The sequence below is a fragment of the Apis laboriosa genome, unplaced genomic scaffold, assembly GCF_014066325.1.
Source record: "Apis laboriosa isolate Shangri-la unplaced genomic scaffold, ASM1406632v1 scaffold108_cov151, whole genome shotgun sequence".
Taxonomy (NCBI): Eukaryota; Metazoa; Arthropoda; class Insecta; order Hymenoptera; family Apidae; genus Apis; species Apis laboriosa.
In genome coordinates this window covers 167,359-188,126 of record NW_025220781.1, presented here as the reverse complement: position 1 = coordinate 188,126, position 20,768 = coordinate 167,359, and the positions used below count along the sequence as shown (strand labels likewise).

General features: G+C 40.9%; 1 protein-coding gene across 1 annotated transcript in view; it reads right to left on the bottom strand.

The window, feature by feature from the left end:
* Positions 1–20,768, bottom strand: part of LOC122710585 (trichohyalin) — a 179,949-nt gene that overhangs the window by 21,004 nt on the left and 138,177 nt on the right. Inside the window, exon 5 of the mRNA XM_043928514.1 lies at positions 3,963–4,024. Within this exon, the coding sequence (XP_043784449.1) occupies positions 3,963–4,024 (62 nt within the window). The remainder of the gene's footprint in view (positions 1–3,962; positions 4,025–20,768) is intronic.

Sequence of the window (20,768 nt, the reverse complement as noted above, 5' to 3'; positions counted from 1 at the left end):
CCCCCTGCATTTCCTTTCCTCTGAATTCTCAGCGGGCCCTCTCGACCCCGGGACCGTTTCCACCACTGCGTTATAGGAAACGCATATCCAAACCCCATTCACGCACGAAAGGTCGTTGTCTCAGGCCAACGCGCATAGCAGCAGCATCCCTCTTCTCCCCAACCCCTTTGCTTTCTTCGCCTCGCGCCTTCGCCTCCCCTTCTTCCGCCTCCATTCCCGAAGATTACGTCAGATCTCGGGTCTCTCGTCTGGCAACATCCGCGAGGATGTCCTTTCCTCGTTCTCGCGCCTCCCTCGTGCTTCGTTGCCAAGCCTAATCGCGCGGAAATACACAGTGGAGGAACAATTTGGTCCGGCCGTTGAATCAGTTTTATGGGTTTAAAAGATGAACGGTCGAGGGCGGGGGGGGGGGGGGGGGGGGCTCTCGTTTAAAGTAGCGAGATCGGAGTTGCGGTTGGTTTATCGGTAGCGCCGCGGGGTGGCAGCACTATACGGTGAACGAATTCTCTTCTCGAAACTCGTTTCGTTTCTTCCCGAAATGAATAATATATACGAATCAAATTAAGTTATCCTTGAAAATTGGTATAATTGGAATTGTTGGATTATTTAATTAAATAGGGAAATCAAGTTAGGTTATCCTTGAAAATTGGTATAATTGGAATTGTTGGATTATTTAATTAAATAGGGAAATTAACGAGTGACTCGATACGTTTGCACGCGGAGGAAATTATTTTTGGCCTTGGTGGAGCAAATTGACGTGTGTATGATGCGATGTTTATTTCGATATTAATCGAAAACACTTTAACAGCGATAATAACAGTAAATATGTAAAATATCAATGTTTGATAGGTTCGTTAATTTTAACGTTGATAAAATTTCGACTTGGTTAAGTTAATGATCGAAATCAAGGATGTCTCCTCGTTTTCCAATTTGATAAATCTTCATCTATTCTTATTCACGTCATCGTCTTTGAAAATTCGCTGTATAAGATTTTCTATGAAAAAAAAAAAAATGTACAATTTACCACGATTCGAAATCGAATAAGAAAAAGAACTCACGACGGGCGATCGAAGAAATCTCATAACACGGGGCGGCAAAGTTTACTTCAACCCCCTTATTCATCCTTATCGCGGAAAAATCGAATGCGAAACATTGTACAGAGGAATCGAAAAACTTCCCTTTGATACGATATGAACCTCTATATCTTCGAAAGATTCGACGATTATTCCCACGAATCCTCCCCCTCCCCCGGAAAGAAACGAGCTCTAAATCATCCAATATCGAGCTGAACCACCCCTCCCTCTCCCTCCAGAGCTATAAAACGCGGAAAGAAGATAATATCCGGTAGTTGTTAAGAGAAACAATTACTTTTTGATCCAGACTGTCTCGACCACGATCACGTATAAGAAACAATTAGAGTTCGAACGAATCTTCCGTGTCTTCCACGCGATTTTCTTCCACGTCCGATCTCAAGACGGAAATGGAGATGCAACAAGATGGTTGGTTCCACAATTCCCGTGGAAATAACTGTCGCGCAATAACCGGTGCTCGTTATTGCCGCTCGAAACATTGTTCTTCGTTTGGTGGAAAATATGGGCGGGTTTGGGGGATCAAAGGGGATCTCAATCTTCGAGACTTTAACGTTTCGCTTGGAAACGATTGCGCGGCGTACGACGGCTGTTACGAACGGAGGATCGTTCATAATGGGTCTGGGATCATTGTTGGGGGATATTCTCCATAAAGGAGGACGGGTATCAACGCGGCGGGAATATATTTCGGAGGAAACGGAACAAGGGACGTTGCCACGGATTTTAAACACCGCGTGGAAGCGGCACAGTGGCCCCGGAGGGTGGACGATCTTTATGGCGCATTGTCATTGAAATGAAAACGGGGTGTTACCTTGCGATACATGGACAATGGCAGTTTTGGAATATTCATATGAAGGAAGGGGAAAAGTGGAAATTTATCATTTACCGATCTCTATCGTTTCAGATCCATCTGGTTTTTTTTTTTAGGATCCTATGATTATCGAGGATAAAAGATAATAATGAAACGAACGTACAATTTTTGATAAAGATTCCTTTTCTCAATCTCGACATTCGCTTTTAAAGATATTTTATTTTTATTGAATCGAAGAAGATGATTTCTTCTTACTCAAAGGGAGAGCTATTTATACAAGCTTTAGGATAAATAAATAATGAATATTCATCGATCAAGTATCATTTATCTTCTAAATTCATCAACAGATGAAATCGGCTTGCAAGCAAAACCACATCTTCGTGAGATTTCTCATTTCTTCGCTCGCTTCCAAGATCCAAAGGATCTTTTTTTAAATTCCAAGAGCATCCACAGCGGAGGAGAACGTTTCCTCGCGGAACGCCATTTCGAAAACACGGCTGCCCGTATCACTGTCCGCGGGGCGAAATCGTAATAACATGTCGTTACGGTCGAAACGAATTTTCACTCTCAAAAGAGAGACGTCTGCAGGTGTGTAATCTCACCCGGAAGGCAGGCTAGGGGTCGCGCAAGGATCAAAGAGATTTTCCATGTGTTTCTGAGCCGAGGGCGGGATGATGGGAGGGATGAAAAAAAAAAAAAGAAAGAAAGAAAGAAAGAAAGAAAAAGGAACGAAGGAGCCAACGGGGGAGAGGGGGTGGTGTTGGAACATCCGTTGAAAGACTGGAAGAACGTCGAGAATACAAGGGAGGGTACAAAGTTGGGCGATCAGAGCGGAGGGGAGGGGAGGGTTAAATGACCAAAACTCTCTTTTAACTTTCCAATTAATATTCCGGAGAGGGAGGAGGGGGGGTTGGATTGGAACTTTGGCCCCGCGTCACGGATTCGCCGTTTCGTCTCTTCCCTCCCCTTCCCCAGTTTTAATTGCGTCAGCCAGCGCTCGTTTATTTAAATAATCCGAACGTGAACGAAGGTGGAGGCGATTTATATATTCGATATCTCTCGCTCTCGAGGAGAAATTCTTGGAAATCCTCGTTACGAATGCTTGCTCCACCGTGGATCGTTCTTATCAAGTATTCAACGTTTGATTTTGGGAAGGTGGCCGGCGATACTCGGCGAGATGCGATTTATCGAGGGAGATGTGTACGCAGGGGGTGTGCATAGGGTTCGTTAGGGTGGAAGATTTATCGCGTTCCGCGCGGATTGGAAACGTTATGGTACATAATTCATTGCATTGGCCGGGGATTTGGAAAATCTTTGCCTCCAAAGTTTATGGTGTTGAGAGATTTCTTCACATAGAAGATATTAATGAAAGGAATATTTTTTCTTTCTTTCTCTTTATAAAATCATCGTACTTGAAAGATTAGATATTTAATATTTAATTTTTCCGTCAGACGTATTTCGTATTTGTTTTGGGTTTGGCTTTAATTTATCGTTGTTTTTTTTTTTTTGTGATCTATAGAGTTTCACAATGTTACTTTCTTCTAATTTGCAATTTATCGCCAGATTCTGCATTATTGATTTCTTTTCAACAATTTAATGACGTTCAATATTTATCATTCTAAGAATCTTGAGTTAAAGAGACACGAAGATATCAAAGAAATTATACGAAATAATAATACATTAAAAAGATTCTCTCTTACTCGTTTCTTCTTTTCTATCTCTGCGTCCACCCACCTTAACTAATATCCATCGATCGGAATAATCTCGACCAGAATAATCTCGACCACTCTTCTTTCAACACTCCGGAGAGATTCGCGCGCGTAGCTACCTCTCTACCCAACAAAATCCTATTACTTTTATCCTCAAAAAAAAAAAAAAAAAAAAAAAAAAAAAGGAAAGAAAGAAAGAAAATAAAACGAGAACAAAACACGGGCCAAGTTAATGGAACAAAAATGTTATCCCAGAAAATTTTCCGGTTAAATTTCCAACAACAGTGGCGACAAATCCGAAATACCCCCCTCAAAAAAAAAAAAAAGAAAAGAAAAGAAAACAAAAGTACTCACGATATTCATCTCCTGCTCCTGAATCTCCTTGTACACCTCGACGATCCTCATCAGCGCGAACCCTGCAACACAAAGCGAATTTCGATCGTTTTGAAAAGCTCTGAACCTCTCTTCGTCGTCGACGACACACCAGGGGCTTCCTCCTCCCCCATCTTGCGGCTCTCAAACTTTCGTCCTGAATTATTCAGTCGCGGCTGGTGTCGCCGATACTTTAATCCGTGGCTAAAGGACGGAGAAGAGAGGAGGAGGAGGAGGAGGAGGAGGAGGAGGAGGAAGAGAGAAGACTTCTTGGTAACACGTTGCCGCCGATTTTTGAGCGAGCCTTCGGTTCGAAGCCTTCTCTCGAGAAAGGATGTGGAAAAAAAAAGGATGAAATGCGGGGAGGGGAAGATAAAGGGGGGATCGCGATGCGAAAGAGTCGCAATGCTCCTCCAACGTTCTGGGCACGGCCAGTTTCGCGGTGGAAAAGTTTTCTCCGCTCCTGCGTCGTTTCCTGTCCGTTTCCTCTCAGGAGGAAGTCCCCCCTGGAAGAAGTATTCCAGGGGTTAGTTGTGTTTGTCGTGGGTGTGTTACGTATGCATGCGTTCGGGAGAGGGAAACGCGATTAGGAGTTTCGAAGTGGGAATAAATTTTGGAGAAGATTTTTCGAAGTGGGCGGGGACGAGAAAAGGAAATGGGTTCGTGGATTTTGTGGATAGGAGTATTGGTTGATGAGGGAGAATCAGCTTTTATCCTTTTACCCCCTTATTAGTCTTTTTTTTTTCAGGACGATTTTCAGGACCGATGAATCGATTGAATTTTTCCCCTTTTCGGGATCGATATTGTTTAATTGAAAAAGCGGTAAAAAAAAGAAAAGAAGTGGGAATATTCTTAAGTTTGATCGACTAATTAAAGTTTTAATTAAGTTAGATGAATGCCAATCGGCTCTAAGTTTAAATTAGATTATTAAAGTATCAAATAAAATTGGCGCGAAGTTTTCTGTCCGATTATGGACTGGCTTTTGGTTACCGAAAACTTTCATCCCGTGGAAACTTATTTATTGTAATCGAAGGCTCTCTGTTTGTAAATTTTATAATACAGAGAAATAGAATAGAATAGTTGAACAACATTAGAATTAATTTCATCGAGATACGCCCTTTTTATTTGATTTTTTGAAAAATAGAATCGACCAATGAATATCGGTTCGATAATCAAGAGATTGGTCGTTTCGATTAAGAAGAATTTTAGGGAATAAAAAATTTCTCTTGTCCCTTGTTTCCAAGAATATCAATGTCCACAGTCAAGATATATTCGTCTCTTCTCTTTTTCTTTCTCTCTCTTTTCTATAAACACTTTACTGCGATTCAACTAATTTTTTATTCCCTTCATTGAAAAAAACGTTATGCTATGATTTTTTATCGTAGCACGGATATATTTAATGGGCGCAGAATGATCGTAAAATCCTTGTTTCACAATTTATAGAATTTTTACGATTTACATGCAACCAGGCAATGGCGTTGAAAAAATATAATAAAGAATACATCGTAACGCTTTACGATATTGCATACTTTTCCCATAGCATCTAATAAAAGTTGAAATTTCTCTCCCTAGATTCAAATGATAATTTCTTATCATTGTACAATGATTTCGTAATTCTTTCATTCTTTAATCAAATGAAAAGAATAACGTGGTAATAATTTTTCTTTCAATCTCTTAGATATATTAAAAATACATTTGAACTCTCTATGACTCTCTGTCTACATATAAAATTCTTAACATCCTTCAATTCCTTCCATTTCAAAATAATTCTCTGCTAGTGAAATTCTTTTCCATCAATCTTCAAGTCGAAATCAAATTTCCTTAATAATAATTAATAAAATATTTAAACCTCTTGACATAATCGTTAACGTTCGATCCTCGTTCCTTCCTTCGTTAACAATATCAACAAAATCTCTTACACGCTCGATTTGAACACGATTTTCGTATTTCCTCTTTTTCTTTTTAATTACAGGTCGATGAGGAGGCGAAGAACGATGGAGAACGGAAGAGATCATGAGAGTGAAATGAAAAGGAATACGGGGATGAAAATCTTGTCAACGACTTGTGTCTCTCCCCCTCCCTTCAATTCCCGGGTTAATATATGGTGGATCGAGGGTAACGTGCTGGGACTTCTCGACATATGGGATTTCCTTTCCTCGTCGAATTTAACCCCGCGCGAATCGCAAAGGGTTTCCTACGTGTAACGAGTATGCGCGTCCCTGTAACCTCTCAGGCGAAAGGTTTCGCGATAATAATCGGCGAACGTTCCTCCCCATCGTTTACTTTCTTACTCATATATATATATCTATGTACACATACTATGATGCAACCACTATGATACAATTTTACCACCGAAGAAGAACCGCGTAAATTACATACCTCGCGTTTCATCGTTCCTGCAATCTTGCAGAGTCGTAACGTCTGCTTTTACGTTCGCTTGTAACGTTCGTGAAACGTCAATTACGAGGCTGGTTTTTTTAGATTACGAAGAAAATGAATCTAAAGGAGTTTCATCATTTTATATTCCAGAATTCCAATTATAATAATTTTAATAACAAGATAAAGATAATTATCCTTACAGTGATTGAAAATAGAGATTTAACGATCCCCAACTATTAAACTTTCTGAAACAATTTGATCTTCCAATTACATACAAAAAAAGAAATACGTAAAATCGTTATTATACATTAATTAATATCAAACCAACAATCCAACTTCCCGTTAATTCCAATTCATCCAAGTTCGATCATCTAGCAGCGTGCCAAAAGCACGCCTCAAAATTCCAACAGAACCTGTCCCCACAGTTTCGAAACGGCAAAGCCACGGGATCTTTGCTCTTCCTCATTTAGCATACGCCAACTACATCCGTTCCCACCCACACCGAATTACGCGGCGCGAATTAACTCTCAGCCCGGGGAAACCGAGACAGGGGAGTGTCGGATACGAAGTTGCGGCTTGCCAGGTGTCGAAGAAGAGTTAAGGAGTGGAGGGGGAGGGGAGACTGTGTAGGGAAAGGTGTAGGAGATCGAGAGGAGAGAGGGGTTGTGTAAGCGTCCCGTATCTCGACTGCAAGATATCGTGATCCCTAGCCGTATGTAAAGCTATGTACGCACATGCGTCTTGTACACACACACGTGTGCTCGGTGTGCACACACGTAAATTTGTAAGACGAAGGGCTGAGTGGCTACGTTAAGTGTAGTAACGTGTACTCTCGACATGCGGATGATCCATTCCAAGGAGCTACTTCCGATGCACATGTTTTGAAATTCTTCTACCTTTTATGGGATGGTATTCCTTGGGGAAATTTTAGGTATGTATGAGGGGAGGGAGGTATGTATCGGATGAATTATGCTCCGTTATAAAGCGAGAATTTTATGAAGATTTATTTATTCTCGTTTGTAGTTTGTTATATATATATGGAAATATACGTCGACTATTATATTATTTATTGTTACAAAATTTGAGGATTGTTGTCTTCTCGAAACAAGTAATTTTCTATTTCGATGTTGTATTTTTTTTAAAAGTTGTGTATATAGAACTTGTTAAGTAAAATTTTTATGAAATATATTTTAATCGGATATAGAATTAACTTTGGACACTTTAATCTCTTTCAAGGGTATTGTAGGCGTCTCTCGGGGTTGCTTGTGCGCTTGCATGACACTAAACTGCTTCGGCAGTTTTCATCTTGCGCGAAGTATGAACTTCAAACACTCAAAGGGTTACTCCTTTGTAACATGGGCGTTAAAAGTCATATAGATTAACGTGTATCCTTTATAAAGTGACGTGAATCTTTTTATTTTAGTCTCTTAATATCTATTATCTCGAAATTCTGCGCATTGTTGAATAAGATTATTTTTAAAGATCTTCTTTCTATTTTATCTATCTTGTTTAATCTACGCCCAATGTCCTGATTTCTGACTGATTTCGATTCTTCTTCAAAGAAATTCTTCACTTTAATTTCGATTAAAAATCTCTTTCGAAACTAATCCCATCGTTTTAATCAACGAAGTTCGTAAAACTCTCTATACGCTTTGTATTAATCACAGTCGAATTTTTCCACGAAATTCCCAACAATCAAAAATTTACGTAACAAATGCCTCGCGCAAAGGATCGCGATTAATCCCATCAAGGGTTACTAAACTGAAAAATTAGATTGTTATCCCCACTGGATCGATTCACGTCGGTGTTGAAAAATTGTCTCGAAAAATTGTGAAACGGCACACGTGACAGGTAAAGAGGGGTTTACACTCCGTCACGCAAAATATTTACAAACTGGATCCGTAAAATACCCTAGGATTACGAATCAAAAAATTTCTAAAATTCGAATTCCAATAAAATATATCTCCGTATTCGCAAAAATATAAGACGATACTCGAATTTGAAACTTACTTAAAGCTCGCCTCGTTCGAAAGGGGGTCAATTACGTTGGCTTGGCGCAGGAAACGAGTGTGCCCCGGCGCGAATGCGATACGGATTAATTTCCAGGGGTAGCTGGACTGGTGGTATATAGGTGTCGGTAATTTCGGGATCGAGGGAGGAGAGAGGGGGAGAGGGGCACGGCGTAACGCGGCGTAACGATGCTTATGGGGCTTTGGATCCTCGGCGTGGGGGTTGTCTGGTTTAATGCACGGCGCAACGGGTTTAACGCGTAACGTAAACACGAACGAAGCGGATCTATCGGCGGCCAAACAGCCGACTTCCCTTGCGAAAACCAAGCACCGGCATCTCTCGTCGCAAAGAACAAGTCGATCGCTTGTTTGGAAAATATAGCAAGAGGGGACACGGCTCGTTGGATCGGCGGGGTTGTTCGTGGAGGGGGCGCGTTTGATATCGCGCGAGGAGTTATTATCTCTTTCCGGAGAGTGGATGGATAGTTGGATGGTATGCACGGTGTATTGCATCATTTTCGTAAAGTTGGAAAGTATGTAATTTAGTTTGGGAATTGTGCTCGTTTCTGGAGAAACGAATGGTTTCGTGCCACTCCCTGGTTTGTTTGAGAAACTGTAACAATAATATGGCGGTATAAAATGTTAATGTGGAAGTGTAGGGTTGAGGAAATTAATTAACTTGTATTATTCATAAGTTGGATTTTTCTTTTTTTTTTTTTTTTTGAGATTCTATTTGAGACAGATTTTACCGAGATATTACCGTTTTCAGTCAACCGATTCTTATATTTTTATTTTTAAAAAAGAAAATTTCAATATATAAAAAGTTTCTAAAAAAATGGAATTCTTGCAAAAATTCAGGGAATTAATTCATAACATAATTGCGTCAATCAAATTCACTGAACTTATTTACACGATTACCCACCGAAAAATACCCCCTAGAAAAACAATTCATAACGATAATTAAAACTGGAACACCAGCCAGAGCTACTGTTATTACAATTTTTTCCCTCCCTCCGCGAAACATTTTAAACCGTAATTCCACTCTCTACACGCGAAACAACTCTGAACCTTAATTACTCTAAATTTTCGAATTCAAGCACCGTGCGACAAACCGTGTGAAAAATTCGCGGCCCAACCCCAACGTTTCCAAACGGCATCCCCGAAAATCTCGCGCGTCCAACGCGGAGGAATAAATACGAAGAGGATGAAGCGGCCTCTGCTCGGCCCCTTCTTTCGCTCAGACACCGTTTCCCCCCTCCTCTGCCCCATTTCCTGTGCGCTGCACCGCGAGCCAACATCATAAACATATTCGTTCGAAGACCAGCAGCGAGCCCACATTGCATTGCGACTTGGTGTGCTGGTAAAAAAAAAAAATAAAAATAAAAATAAAAAGAAAAGGAAAAAGAAAGGAAAAGGAATTTAGAACGTCGTAAAAGATGGAACAACCTCGGGTCCATCAAAAAGCGTGGAGGAGCGCGGCTGAATATTTGATGTCCCAGGAGCGATCTCTGGTCGATCAACCGCTCGGACAGTCCAACGTCCTCGATTCCAACTTCCAAGAATCTCCCTCAAGAAAAGTTTACCGGTTGCGAGCTTTCCTCCTCCACTTTTCTACCCCCCTTGTCCTCCGGTCTCACGAGAACTTTTACGCGTGTTTACGTGCCCTGTGCATAATTTATGTAAGAGTTTTGAGCAGGGATTGGCAAGGAATATTTGTGGGTAATAATGGCTGCCGATCTTATCTGTTTCGAGTTTTACTTGCTTGTTTGTTTCGTTAATGAATGTGAAGATCAATAAATGGAACGAGGGTGCGAAGGGATTTATTTAAATTAATTAAATATTTATTGGAAAAAGAATTTTGTAAATATACGATGAATATCGGTTCTGAAGTGTAGATATCTGTTTCCATATATTTTTATTTTCCAATAAATTGTCCTTTTAAAGGTTTAATAAATGGAATAATGTGACATTATTTTTTGTAATGCCTCTGTGAATGCCTTGTTAAAGCAAATTGTCCAGAGAACGATAATTAAAATACCGATTAATTATCGTTAAATTATTTTTTTTATAGGAAAAGATATTTAACAATAAATCGTTCCATTTGCGATTCTGCATAAGGATGAATATACCTCTCACAAAGAATATATTCGATGGTATATGAAATATTTTTAGAGAGGTATTGCATTTTACTTTATCGTGGTACTTTTAGGGAAACGGTGCATCGAAAGAATCGAAAACAAATTCCGCTTATCCGCAGTGGTTCAATATTGGTTGATCTCGACCGTCTTCGGCTTTGTACTTTTTCCTTGCCATTCACCCTTGATCCGAAAATCGTCCATTCCTTTCCGTTTCGAGCCCTGAGATATTTCCCCGTTTCTATCTTGTTTGACATTTTGTTGCAAATCGAACGATTCCTCGCGCTCCCTCCTTCCGAGAAAAGGTCTTGGAATGCATTCAAAATTGGATCTCGTTCGAGTTCTCAGAACGGTCCTTTTCCTGCCCTCCATGCGTGTATTTGTTTCATTCGATTCGACGGCCGAGAGCACCGATCTTTTTCTATCAGATTATTCAACTTGTCGTTTCGAAAGAAGAAGAAAAAAAATATTTTGGAAAAATCGATACACATTGGAAAGATCAGAATAAATCTATTTGTCATTTTGTATCGTTAAATGTAAATAATTCGAGAGAAAGGAAAAATTGATACACCTGCTGCACAGAAAGATCAGAATAAATCTATTTGTCATTTTGTATCGTTAAATAATTCGAGAGAAAGGGTGTTTAAAATTAAGATACAATACTTGATACTTGATACTTGGTAAAATTGATACTTGATATTTGAAATTGGTAAAATTGTATGGAATATGATTGTCTACACTGTCTAATACGATACTGTCTTTCACGTTTCGTACTATCGAATGGTTGACTGTGTGCGGAAACTATTTAAGAGGATTAGTCATTAATCTTGAAAGGAGTCTACCTTCCCTATCCTCTTATCATCCTCGAAATTAATTAATATAATCCTTTGTAAATTATATCGTGGATACATATTCAATAGTTTCGTTCATTCATGTCACTTTATTTAAATCAGAAAACTGTATGCAAACCAACTCCATCAAACGAAATTAAATTTTTCCTTTTCTTTCGAGATCAAACAACTGTACATTCCAAAGTAATTTTTATATTTTTATTAAACCCTGTTTTTAATTCATTCGTGTTTTTTTTTTATAAAATATTCAATCGTCAATCTATATACGATATCATGAACAAGTTCCATGAATGATGGAAAAAAATGTATGCCTTTCCACGAGAAGCAAGTTAATCGAGAAAAAGTGTCTCTCGGGCAGCAAAGTCAAACAATTTTTCCTTTCCCTTTGATGTGGTCCGGTAACACTACTAATTAAGATCGAATTCGTAGAGGGTGGCCCGTGAAAAGTGAAGACCAAGACAAACAAAATTACGCGACTGTCTGACTGGGTGAAGATCGGGCAAGCGAAATAAGGGGAAGGGGACGAGAGGGATCTCGAGCACCGATGTAAACACACGAAACGTACCACTTAATTAACGAATCGAGCAAAACGCACGCAAAGTGGGCGATAGTTTTAATTGACTCGAAAGAAGATGAAAGGGGTTGCAGACATACATCTCGATTGCGAAAAGGAAACGTGAAAAATTCTTTGGAATTTGATAAAGAATTTGATTCTGAAAGAGAACGAATTCTAAAGAGGGGAATAGAGAAAGTATATTATAAGTATGGAATTTTTAGAAAATGTATAATCGAAGAAGTGAAATGGTATGTGAAAAGAGTTTAAATTTCTCAGAAGCGAAAAATTCGTATTAATTCAAGGAATAATTAAGAAAGGGGATGGAAAAAAATTCTGTCAATTATTCTCGCGATTATTTCGATATACACAAATATTTTCATTGATTCGATTCAGTTTGGAATTCATTGTGAATTTACTGGCTGGCAAAAAAATCCGAGCCAATTCGGGGGTAGTTTTTAACGAGGCCTTCGAAACAAAACCGCTCTCCATGAAAACTTTTTCCAGTTGTAAACAATCGAATCGTCTCTACAAAAAGAAACTTCAATTCGAAATAATTATTCGTCGAACGAATATATAACCGTTACTATTTTTCAACGAGTTAATTCAAAAAAAAAAAAAATAAAAAAAAAACACAACGATTCCTCCTTTCCTGCTTTGATCCAAATCGATTAATCATCAAAATAACCTCACCCAGATCGATCGAAAATCCGGAATCGGATTCAACTCGAGCTTAAAAACCTTAAAAAGCTATTACCTCGAAGAATTGCCAGGATCAAAAACTAATCCTCGATTATTTTATTCCAAACAAATTATCCTTGGCAAAACTGTCAAGGAAACCGAGCCAGGGAATCCGATTATCAAACACGGGCAAGCATCAATCATCCGTTCCAACCAGAGAAGCGACATCAATCCACCCTCTCCGGCTACTTGATTCCTTGCTCAAATCACCGTGATATCCCCCTTCATCCTTCGATTAGGAAGGGATAGGCGCCCAACCCCTCCAAGGGAGAGGAAATGACCGGTACTCGGGTTCGAGGACCGAAAAGTTGCCCCTCGAAGAGGAGGACGTTACGCAGTTTTCCGCATCTGTGCCATCCCATCCCTGGTGTTAACCTCAACCAAGAACCTTCTCCTCCTCCTCCTCCTCCTCCTTCTTCGAATCGAGAAAAAAGAAGAGGAAAGGAGAAAACAGAGGGGGGGTGTGGACGAAAGAAGGATGGAAAGCAATACAATCACGGGGCGAGTTATCCCCGCCGGCTAACCAGTCGTACTCACAGGAAGAAGGGTAAGGCAAACAGTTTTCGCCCGGCCCGACCATCTCGAACTAATTAACGTGGGACAGGGGCAGGCGGCGGCATGTGGCCGAATAAAAGCGAAAACTGAGGGGATCAAACCCCTTCCTCTCGTCATAGGGAGAGGAAGAACGCCCGATTTCGTATCGAACGAGTAGGATGATGTAATCTTGGTAATGGAATTGGTTTTGATAAGAGCGTTGGCCCCTCCCTGAACACTCGCCTCTGTGTTTCTCTTCGTTCTTCGCGATTATGATGGAATTTGAATACAGCCCCGGCTCGATAACTGAGTTTCGCGATAGTTTCTCCACTCGGGCAAATTGACAAACTTGGCAAGATCCATACCCGCGGAAACTCGCTTCACCGGTCGAATTTATTCCCCAGTTTATTGTCGCCGGCTCACCTTTCAACTTCTCCAAGAAACTTCCCAAGAAAGCTTCTCGCCCGAACTTCTCCCGCGAACGGGAAGAAGAAGAATGGGTTTTGAGATTTTTCGATCCCGAATTAGGACTACAGTAACTTGAATCTGTAATACATACAACAAATTCGAAATATTATTAACCCTTTGCATTCCAGGCCTGTTTTCGGTCGAATCAGCAACTCCAGACTCAGACCCGCGCGTTTCGGTGGTTTCATAAGATTACCATAAGATGATACTCATAAGATAAGATTACACCTCATAAGATTGTACGTAAAGAGTTTAGGAATCTATTTATAAAGCGATATTTTAAAAAAGTTAAACATAAAGAAATATTCAAGTTGCCACAACAATCTCAGTGGTCACGAAGAGTCACCGTTGGAGTTACATTGACTCAAATGGTGACCGAGAGAGCAAAGGGTTAAGAAGGATGGACTTGTTTTAGAATTAAGAATGCAAAAAAAAAAAAAAAAGAAAAAAGAAAAAAGAAAGAAAGACAGTTCACGAATCAACGATTTCGATTTCTTTTTTCCTCGAGGCAATAATCCTATCCCTCACTCTTATCCCGTTGCGATAATCAATTGTGCAAGGGATGCGCTCGTTCGATCGGGGATAGAAGCAGACGACAGAAAGGCCTAATCAGTTTCGTAACCGTAATCGAGAAATCCATCCGGAAGACTCGTCCCTCGCCTCCGTTTTCGCAGCGTTGAATTGCATTTCCTTCCGTTCCCTTTCGCTGCGAGCGGCGATGCGCAGAACGAGGAGGAAACGAAAGGGAAAGGGTGTCTATCTGGGCGGAAGGGGAGCGAAGGATCCCGACTCGAGCGCGAGTAAATAGTGACACGAGCGGGTGTTACGCGGTATCAGCGCATTTGAAATGGAAATGCGCCCTAAGATTCAGCAGCCTCGCCGGTAGCCTGCTCTGTAACGGAGCCGGCTCGCGCCACCCTTTTGTTTCATAACTCGCTGCGACACGTCTCGATGGCGCCATCTTGGGTTTCACATTCTCTTCCACGTCTCATCCCCTCGTCCACCACCCCTCGCCGACTTATATATCCCGACGCGTACCGTCGGATCCACGGCCTCCTTTGTTACGGAATCCTCCTCCTTCTGGAAGGGGGCAACTTCTCGGACGTCAAAAGTATCGCGTTACTATCGCCGTGTCGAAAAGGAAAAGGAGGGGGGAAAAATGGAGGAGAAGGAGAAGGAGGAGGAGGAGGAGGAGGGGGAGGGGGAGGATCGTGGAAGGAATACGAAAGGTACGAGAGAACAGGTGACCGAGATAAGGAGATTTTCGTCGCGAGGAATAATTGAGTTGAAGGGCCATCGAGGGGGAGGGGGGGGGGGTCGATACTTCATCGAGTGGACACGGGAGAGGGTTGTTTCCGGTCGAGGAGCCCTCGAGCTGCATCTCAAGTGTCACTTGAAACTGAGATTGGAGGGGAGGGAGGTTGGAGAGGGATGATTCTCGTCCTGGGACGTTCTGGACTGGTCTTAGATTGTCCATGGGATTATGTGGAAGTATCCTGTAAGCTGTTAGATTAACAGGATTAGTTGTCTTGCGGGTGTGTATATGTATATGTATATACATATATATCTTGTTTCTCTCGGAAAGAAATCTAAAAATTTTAGGAAAGGGAATAATTTAATAAGAAACTTCTTTCTTTCTTATTCGAATGAAAGGAGAAACTGAACTTTGATCGGACGAAAAAGTCCCAATTTTACGGGGATTTCTTATCCCATTATCAGATCTCGATTCGAAACGAGCGACGAAGATAAGATTCGAAACACGAGGAACGAGAGCCTTTCGTTGAGCGAAAGTTTTACCTTTTTGCTAATTGGCGGATGAGCGAAGACGTTTCGAAATAACCTGACGATTGCGCCCGCTTCTTCCATTCGAGTCTTCTTGATAAGCCCACCTCGCGAGACGATAAGCCTGTGGACTGTCTGCGCCTCGTGCAAAATTGAAATCCTCTCTCTCTCTTTTTCCCGCGAGAGTTTGTTCGAGCGCGAATCCAAACAGACGGAGTAAACGAGATTAAAACGAAAAATAATTTACGTCTTCCAAGGGGGAGAGAGAGGGAGCTGAAATGTTTCTTGCGTTTCGTTGGACTCGAATTATCGACGAGTTTTAATATTGGAAGAAAAAAAAAAATGTTGCTATGATATGGGAAAATTTTACTAAATATCAATAGATCGAATCTTTACGCGGATAATGCACGTTATTCAATCGTTTATTCTCGCGAACGATTTCTTTCGTTTCTATCTTTTTATATCTTTTTTCATTTGCAGCCATGAGACATTCAATACTTTGTATACTTTGATTAAGCATTTCCTCGCAAAATCGTAAAATTAGCCGGCAAATAAAGCGCAATAATTGTTCATCCTAATAAAACAGGGATCTAATATAAGAAATCTCGTCGTTCGAATCGTGGAATAGGTTAGAACGAATTATTATTCGAAGGAATACCGAATGATAATAAAATACACGAACAAACCTATCCAATCCACTTTTTCCTCTCTGTCTTTCGATAATTCACAATAATTATCTATTTACGACGATAGAAACGATACAATAAATTCCAAATTTCATCTTTCCCTGCGTAAAGAAAAAAAAACAAAATTGGAAAAACGCTCGAAATAGCTGGCTACTTTAATGTCGTTCGACGACATTGTCCGCGAATAACGCCATATCGAATCGAACGATCATCGGCCAAAGAATTGCGGCGCACGCGTGCCCCCGACAACAACAAGCCGAAAGAAAAACCGAAATACTGGCATCCGCCAGTGCAGCCAACCGTGTCCACAATACAAACCAGCCAGCGTATATTCGTATTACAATAGCGAATTCTCGACACGCGCGATTCGTCGAACCACCTCTCCGCCTCGAATAAATCCGTGGAACACCGAGATTACGGCTCATTACGCTTTCAACCCCCTCCTCCTTTCCGCGCGTACATTCTCGAAGATTCACAAGAGGCGCGCGACTCCTCCTCCTCCGGAATTCTTCCAGCCTCCCCCTTCCTTCCTTCCATCCATCCATCCATCCATCCACCCACCTATCCATCCATCCATCCAGAGATTTCGGTATTCCGTGGGAGTAATGGTTGATAAGGGTGGGGGGAGGGAGAGAAGATGCATCCCTCTGGTGGAAGACGGGAAGGTAGATTCGCCGGATAAACGCGAGATAGAGCTGTCAGGAAGAGGGATGGAGGGTGCACGTGCCGCCTCCCTCGTGTGTTTCGTTATTCAACGCCGTGTGTAACACGTTCAACCTTCCTCCCCTCCCTTTCTCTGCCCTGTGTGCATCCATCCCTCGTGCAACTTTCGAGGAGGGAGGGAGGGCCTTTCCTCCCCGTGTTCTTGGCGACACGCGTGTTTGCACTGCTTGCGCGACACGCGTGTTCACGCATACGTTGCCCTCTCTATGACTATGCATTTGTTTTTCGTAGTACTTTTTTTCTCGTTTTATTTTCACTTCCTTCCCTCCCTCTTTTTTATGCAAATATCCCGCGCGTTCGTATTTTTGTTTCTCGTCCCCTCCCCCTATCCCTCCCCTCCCCCCACGTTGGAAAATAAAATGCGGGGAGGGTGGAGGGGAGGGGATTTCAACCGCTTGAACCGCGTGAGTCGGAGGGGGCAGGGGGAGAAGGGGTGAATAGGTTTGTTTAATTTAAAAACATATCGATTCGTATCGCATTCGTTTCCGTGCAATTTACAGATTTGATTTTTCCCGCTGTTAAACGAATCGCACAGGCCTGCCCCCCTCTGCTCCCCTCCCCCTGCCCCCGTTATTTTGTTACAGTCGGTCTCGATAACGGATGTAATTTGCGCGAACGAGGGACAAGTATCGAGCTTCGAAATGAAATTCTTCCGATTATCGGTGGCTTTGCTTCCGAAATGTTTTGTTAATATTTCGTTTTATTAACGATTCGCTCCCGAGTTTCGCCCCCCCTCCCCCCATTCGTCCAAAGCGAAGGAAGAGGGAATTCGGAGAAAGAATATCGTACATCGAATGAACGTATTAATAAATTCGAATACTCGAGAATGAACAATGCTCAAAAACTCTGTAACAGAAATGATAAATTAATTAGAAAAATTCAAGACAATGTTGTTAATCCTCCCTTAAAATCATTTCGAATTTCATTCTTTCGAATTATGTTTCCACAAGAATTTGTCCTTTCATTAATCTTGGCTGGCCTCGTACACCTCGATAATAGCTGCAAATATCGCTCTGTGTGTGTGTGTGTGTGTGTGTGTGTGTGTGTGTGCGCGTGCACCGCAAGAGCCGTTTCTCACGGAGGCGGAAAATCGTCCGGGGACGCGAGAAAACCTTACTTCCCGAAACGAGATGGGGTGGGCAGAGGTGGACTCCTGAGAAGAGGGGGGTTGGTTGGAAGGCCGCTTCGGAATTTAATCTAAAGTAGAATCGCGTCCCCCCACGGGGGGGAAAGCTCGCTTACACTTTACTTTATTTCGCTTTATACCTTTTTGGCGTGGCCGGAATGGTACTTTCTCTCTGTATAATATCCACACGACTGGTACAGGCGTGTGGATATCTGTTCCACGGTATTTTCAACTGTGAAACAGAGACACGGGGTTTTACAAGGGCGCGTTTCCTCGTTTCGCGAAATACCTTTCGCGGCGACGGTGAAGAAATTTTGATTTCGAGACGATTTGATTGAAGTGAGAGAGAAGACCCGTTGAAATATTAAATTTCTAGAATACGAATCTTTCTTTTTCTTTTTTTTTTTTTTTCCCCTCCCCTTTTCTTCAATTTTTAATATTCGCCAAGAAACGAGAGAGCTATATGAAATTTCTCCTTCGAGCGACGAATTCTCTTCGAATTATATTTTTTTACAGACATTTATACATCTTGAGAATCTTCGATTCTATTTATAATTTCCCGATCCTCTTTCGATGTATAAGTAATAATAAATCGATTAAATATAATAATTTCTATTTCGTGAAACGAGAAAACTCCAAACCTTCCATCCTTATACCAATATATAATTTAATTATTTATTATTATTATATTCCCTGTATATATTTTCTTAACAGAAATATCGCGTAACACCTTTATCCCATTCAACGCTTTCTACTCGAATATCCGTGTCGCAACGCTATTACAATCCACGCCTGGTGGAATCTTATAAATTTTACATCTCGCATCCCCCGCCGTATGCCTCGTGAAACAATGCTGCACGCTATTTAAATCGGTCTCGCTCGTTGAACAATATCGCGTTCGCGCCGCATCAATTGCAATATGTTAAAACGCGCGAGGGAGGAGGGGAAGGAAAGGAGAGGGGAGACGCAACGCGTGGATTAATCCGCAAATTTTTATCACGGCTCAACGCAGCCGCGTCGCAGACAGATTTTTTTCTCTACGAGTGGAAAAAACTAACTAACTAACTACCTAACTAACTAACTAACCAACTAACTAACTAACTGACGAATAGATAGTTCCGTCATTAATTTACGCACGACGTCATTAAGCAAATTGAAACGAATCGGATCGGTGTGTATTCAGCGTCGGGAAGGGCAGATGTTTCAACGAACGAAATGATTAAATGAAATATATTCGGTCGAGCGAGCGTTTCTCGTCGAAGAGTGGCGTTGCCACAGGTGTGCGCGATACACGATGTTTCACGATGTCTGGAATCGGGTCCCGTTGTCTCGAATAAACGGAGAAATAAGAGAAATAGGGAGGGAATATGCACGCGCGTATAATGGTATCCCGATCCGCAAATTTGCGGATCGATCATGTTGGCGAATTATATTTGAATTTTAATCCTGGTTATTTGCAATCGTAATTCGCCGATATTCGATTCAACGCTTGGATAAATTATTTAATCACGTGCACAAAGGAAATTCGAAAAAGTCGGGGCTAAAAAATTTGACTCGATCCATCTCTTTCGATCACATCTAACGAATTTCAAGTATTGTCTTGCTCTTAAAAATATTTAACAACTGAGTATACTACCGCGACATAAAACACGATTTAAAAAAACACTTATTATTATACACTGACACTAAACGAAAGAATTGGTTCGCCAATACGATCGATAACACATTCAAGAAACATCAAAGGAAACTTCCTCGTTGTTAACTTCAACGAACAACACTTTTTAACTCGTTACCATTGTTCGTTACGAGTTCAATCCCTTCGAAGGCGAAACCCAAAGATCCATAGATCGTGCGGTAAAGGGCCGCGTAATTAACTTCTTCCTCGTATCCAATGCATCGATTCTTCGATTCCCAAGCAAATTAACTTCCTTCCCTCTCGTTACGTTCCCAAGCCTTGCTCCCGGAAAACGGAAGAACAGAGGGGGAGGGGAGGGGAGGCACACATTCGAAGACACGAAGAAGCACGTTTACGTTTACCTCGCGCATAATTAATCCGGAATAATTTCTTTTTCTTCCTCCATTTTCCTTTTATTCCGTCGCACGCTTCGTTGCGAACACTCCGAGAGCAAATTGTCGACTGAAAATCCGAGTAACGTTATCGTATGTATTCCCCGTTTGTGTATAAACATTCCATTCGAACGTTCGTTTCGCACAAGCGAATGCTCGAATGTTTATCGCGATATAAATATTTGGCACGATTTATCTCTCTTGTTATCTCTTTCCTTTCGAACGATTCCGCGAATCCTGTTGTCCGCGCTTTCTGACTTTTTTATTATCTCAAGGGAGGCGTTTCGTTCGTTAAAAAACGTTATCTTATTATTATTATTAATATTATTATTATTATTATATTATAGAGAAAAATTTTTAAATAAAATATCTTTTGAATGAGTTTAATGGAACCGATATCGTATTAAAATTTTTTATTACAAATAAAAAAGAAAAGATTTTTTTGATTCGTACATTCATTAAATAAAACATATTTAATTTCTCTCCGAATCATGTTTAAAATACGATTCTTTTCAATTTCGAAATCAAAAATACACCTCATCCCTTAAAAAAACAATAAATCTCATGTTTAAAATACGATTCTTTTTAATTTCGAGATCAAGAATACATCTCGTCCCTTAAAAAAATAAAAAAACAACAAATTCTCATGTTTAAAATACGATTCTTTTCAATTTCGAGATCAAGAATACTTGTCTCTTAAAAAAAAACAATAAATCTTTGTTTAAAATACAATT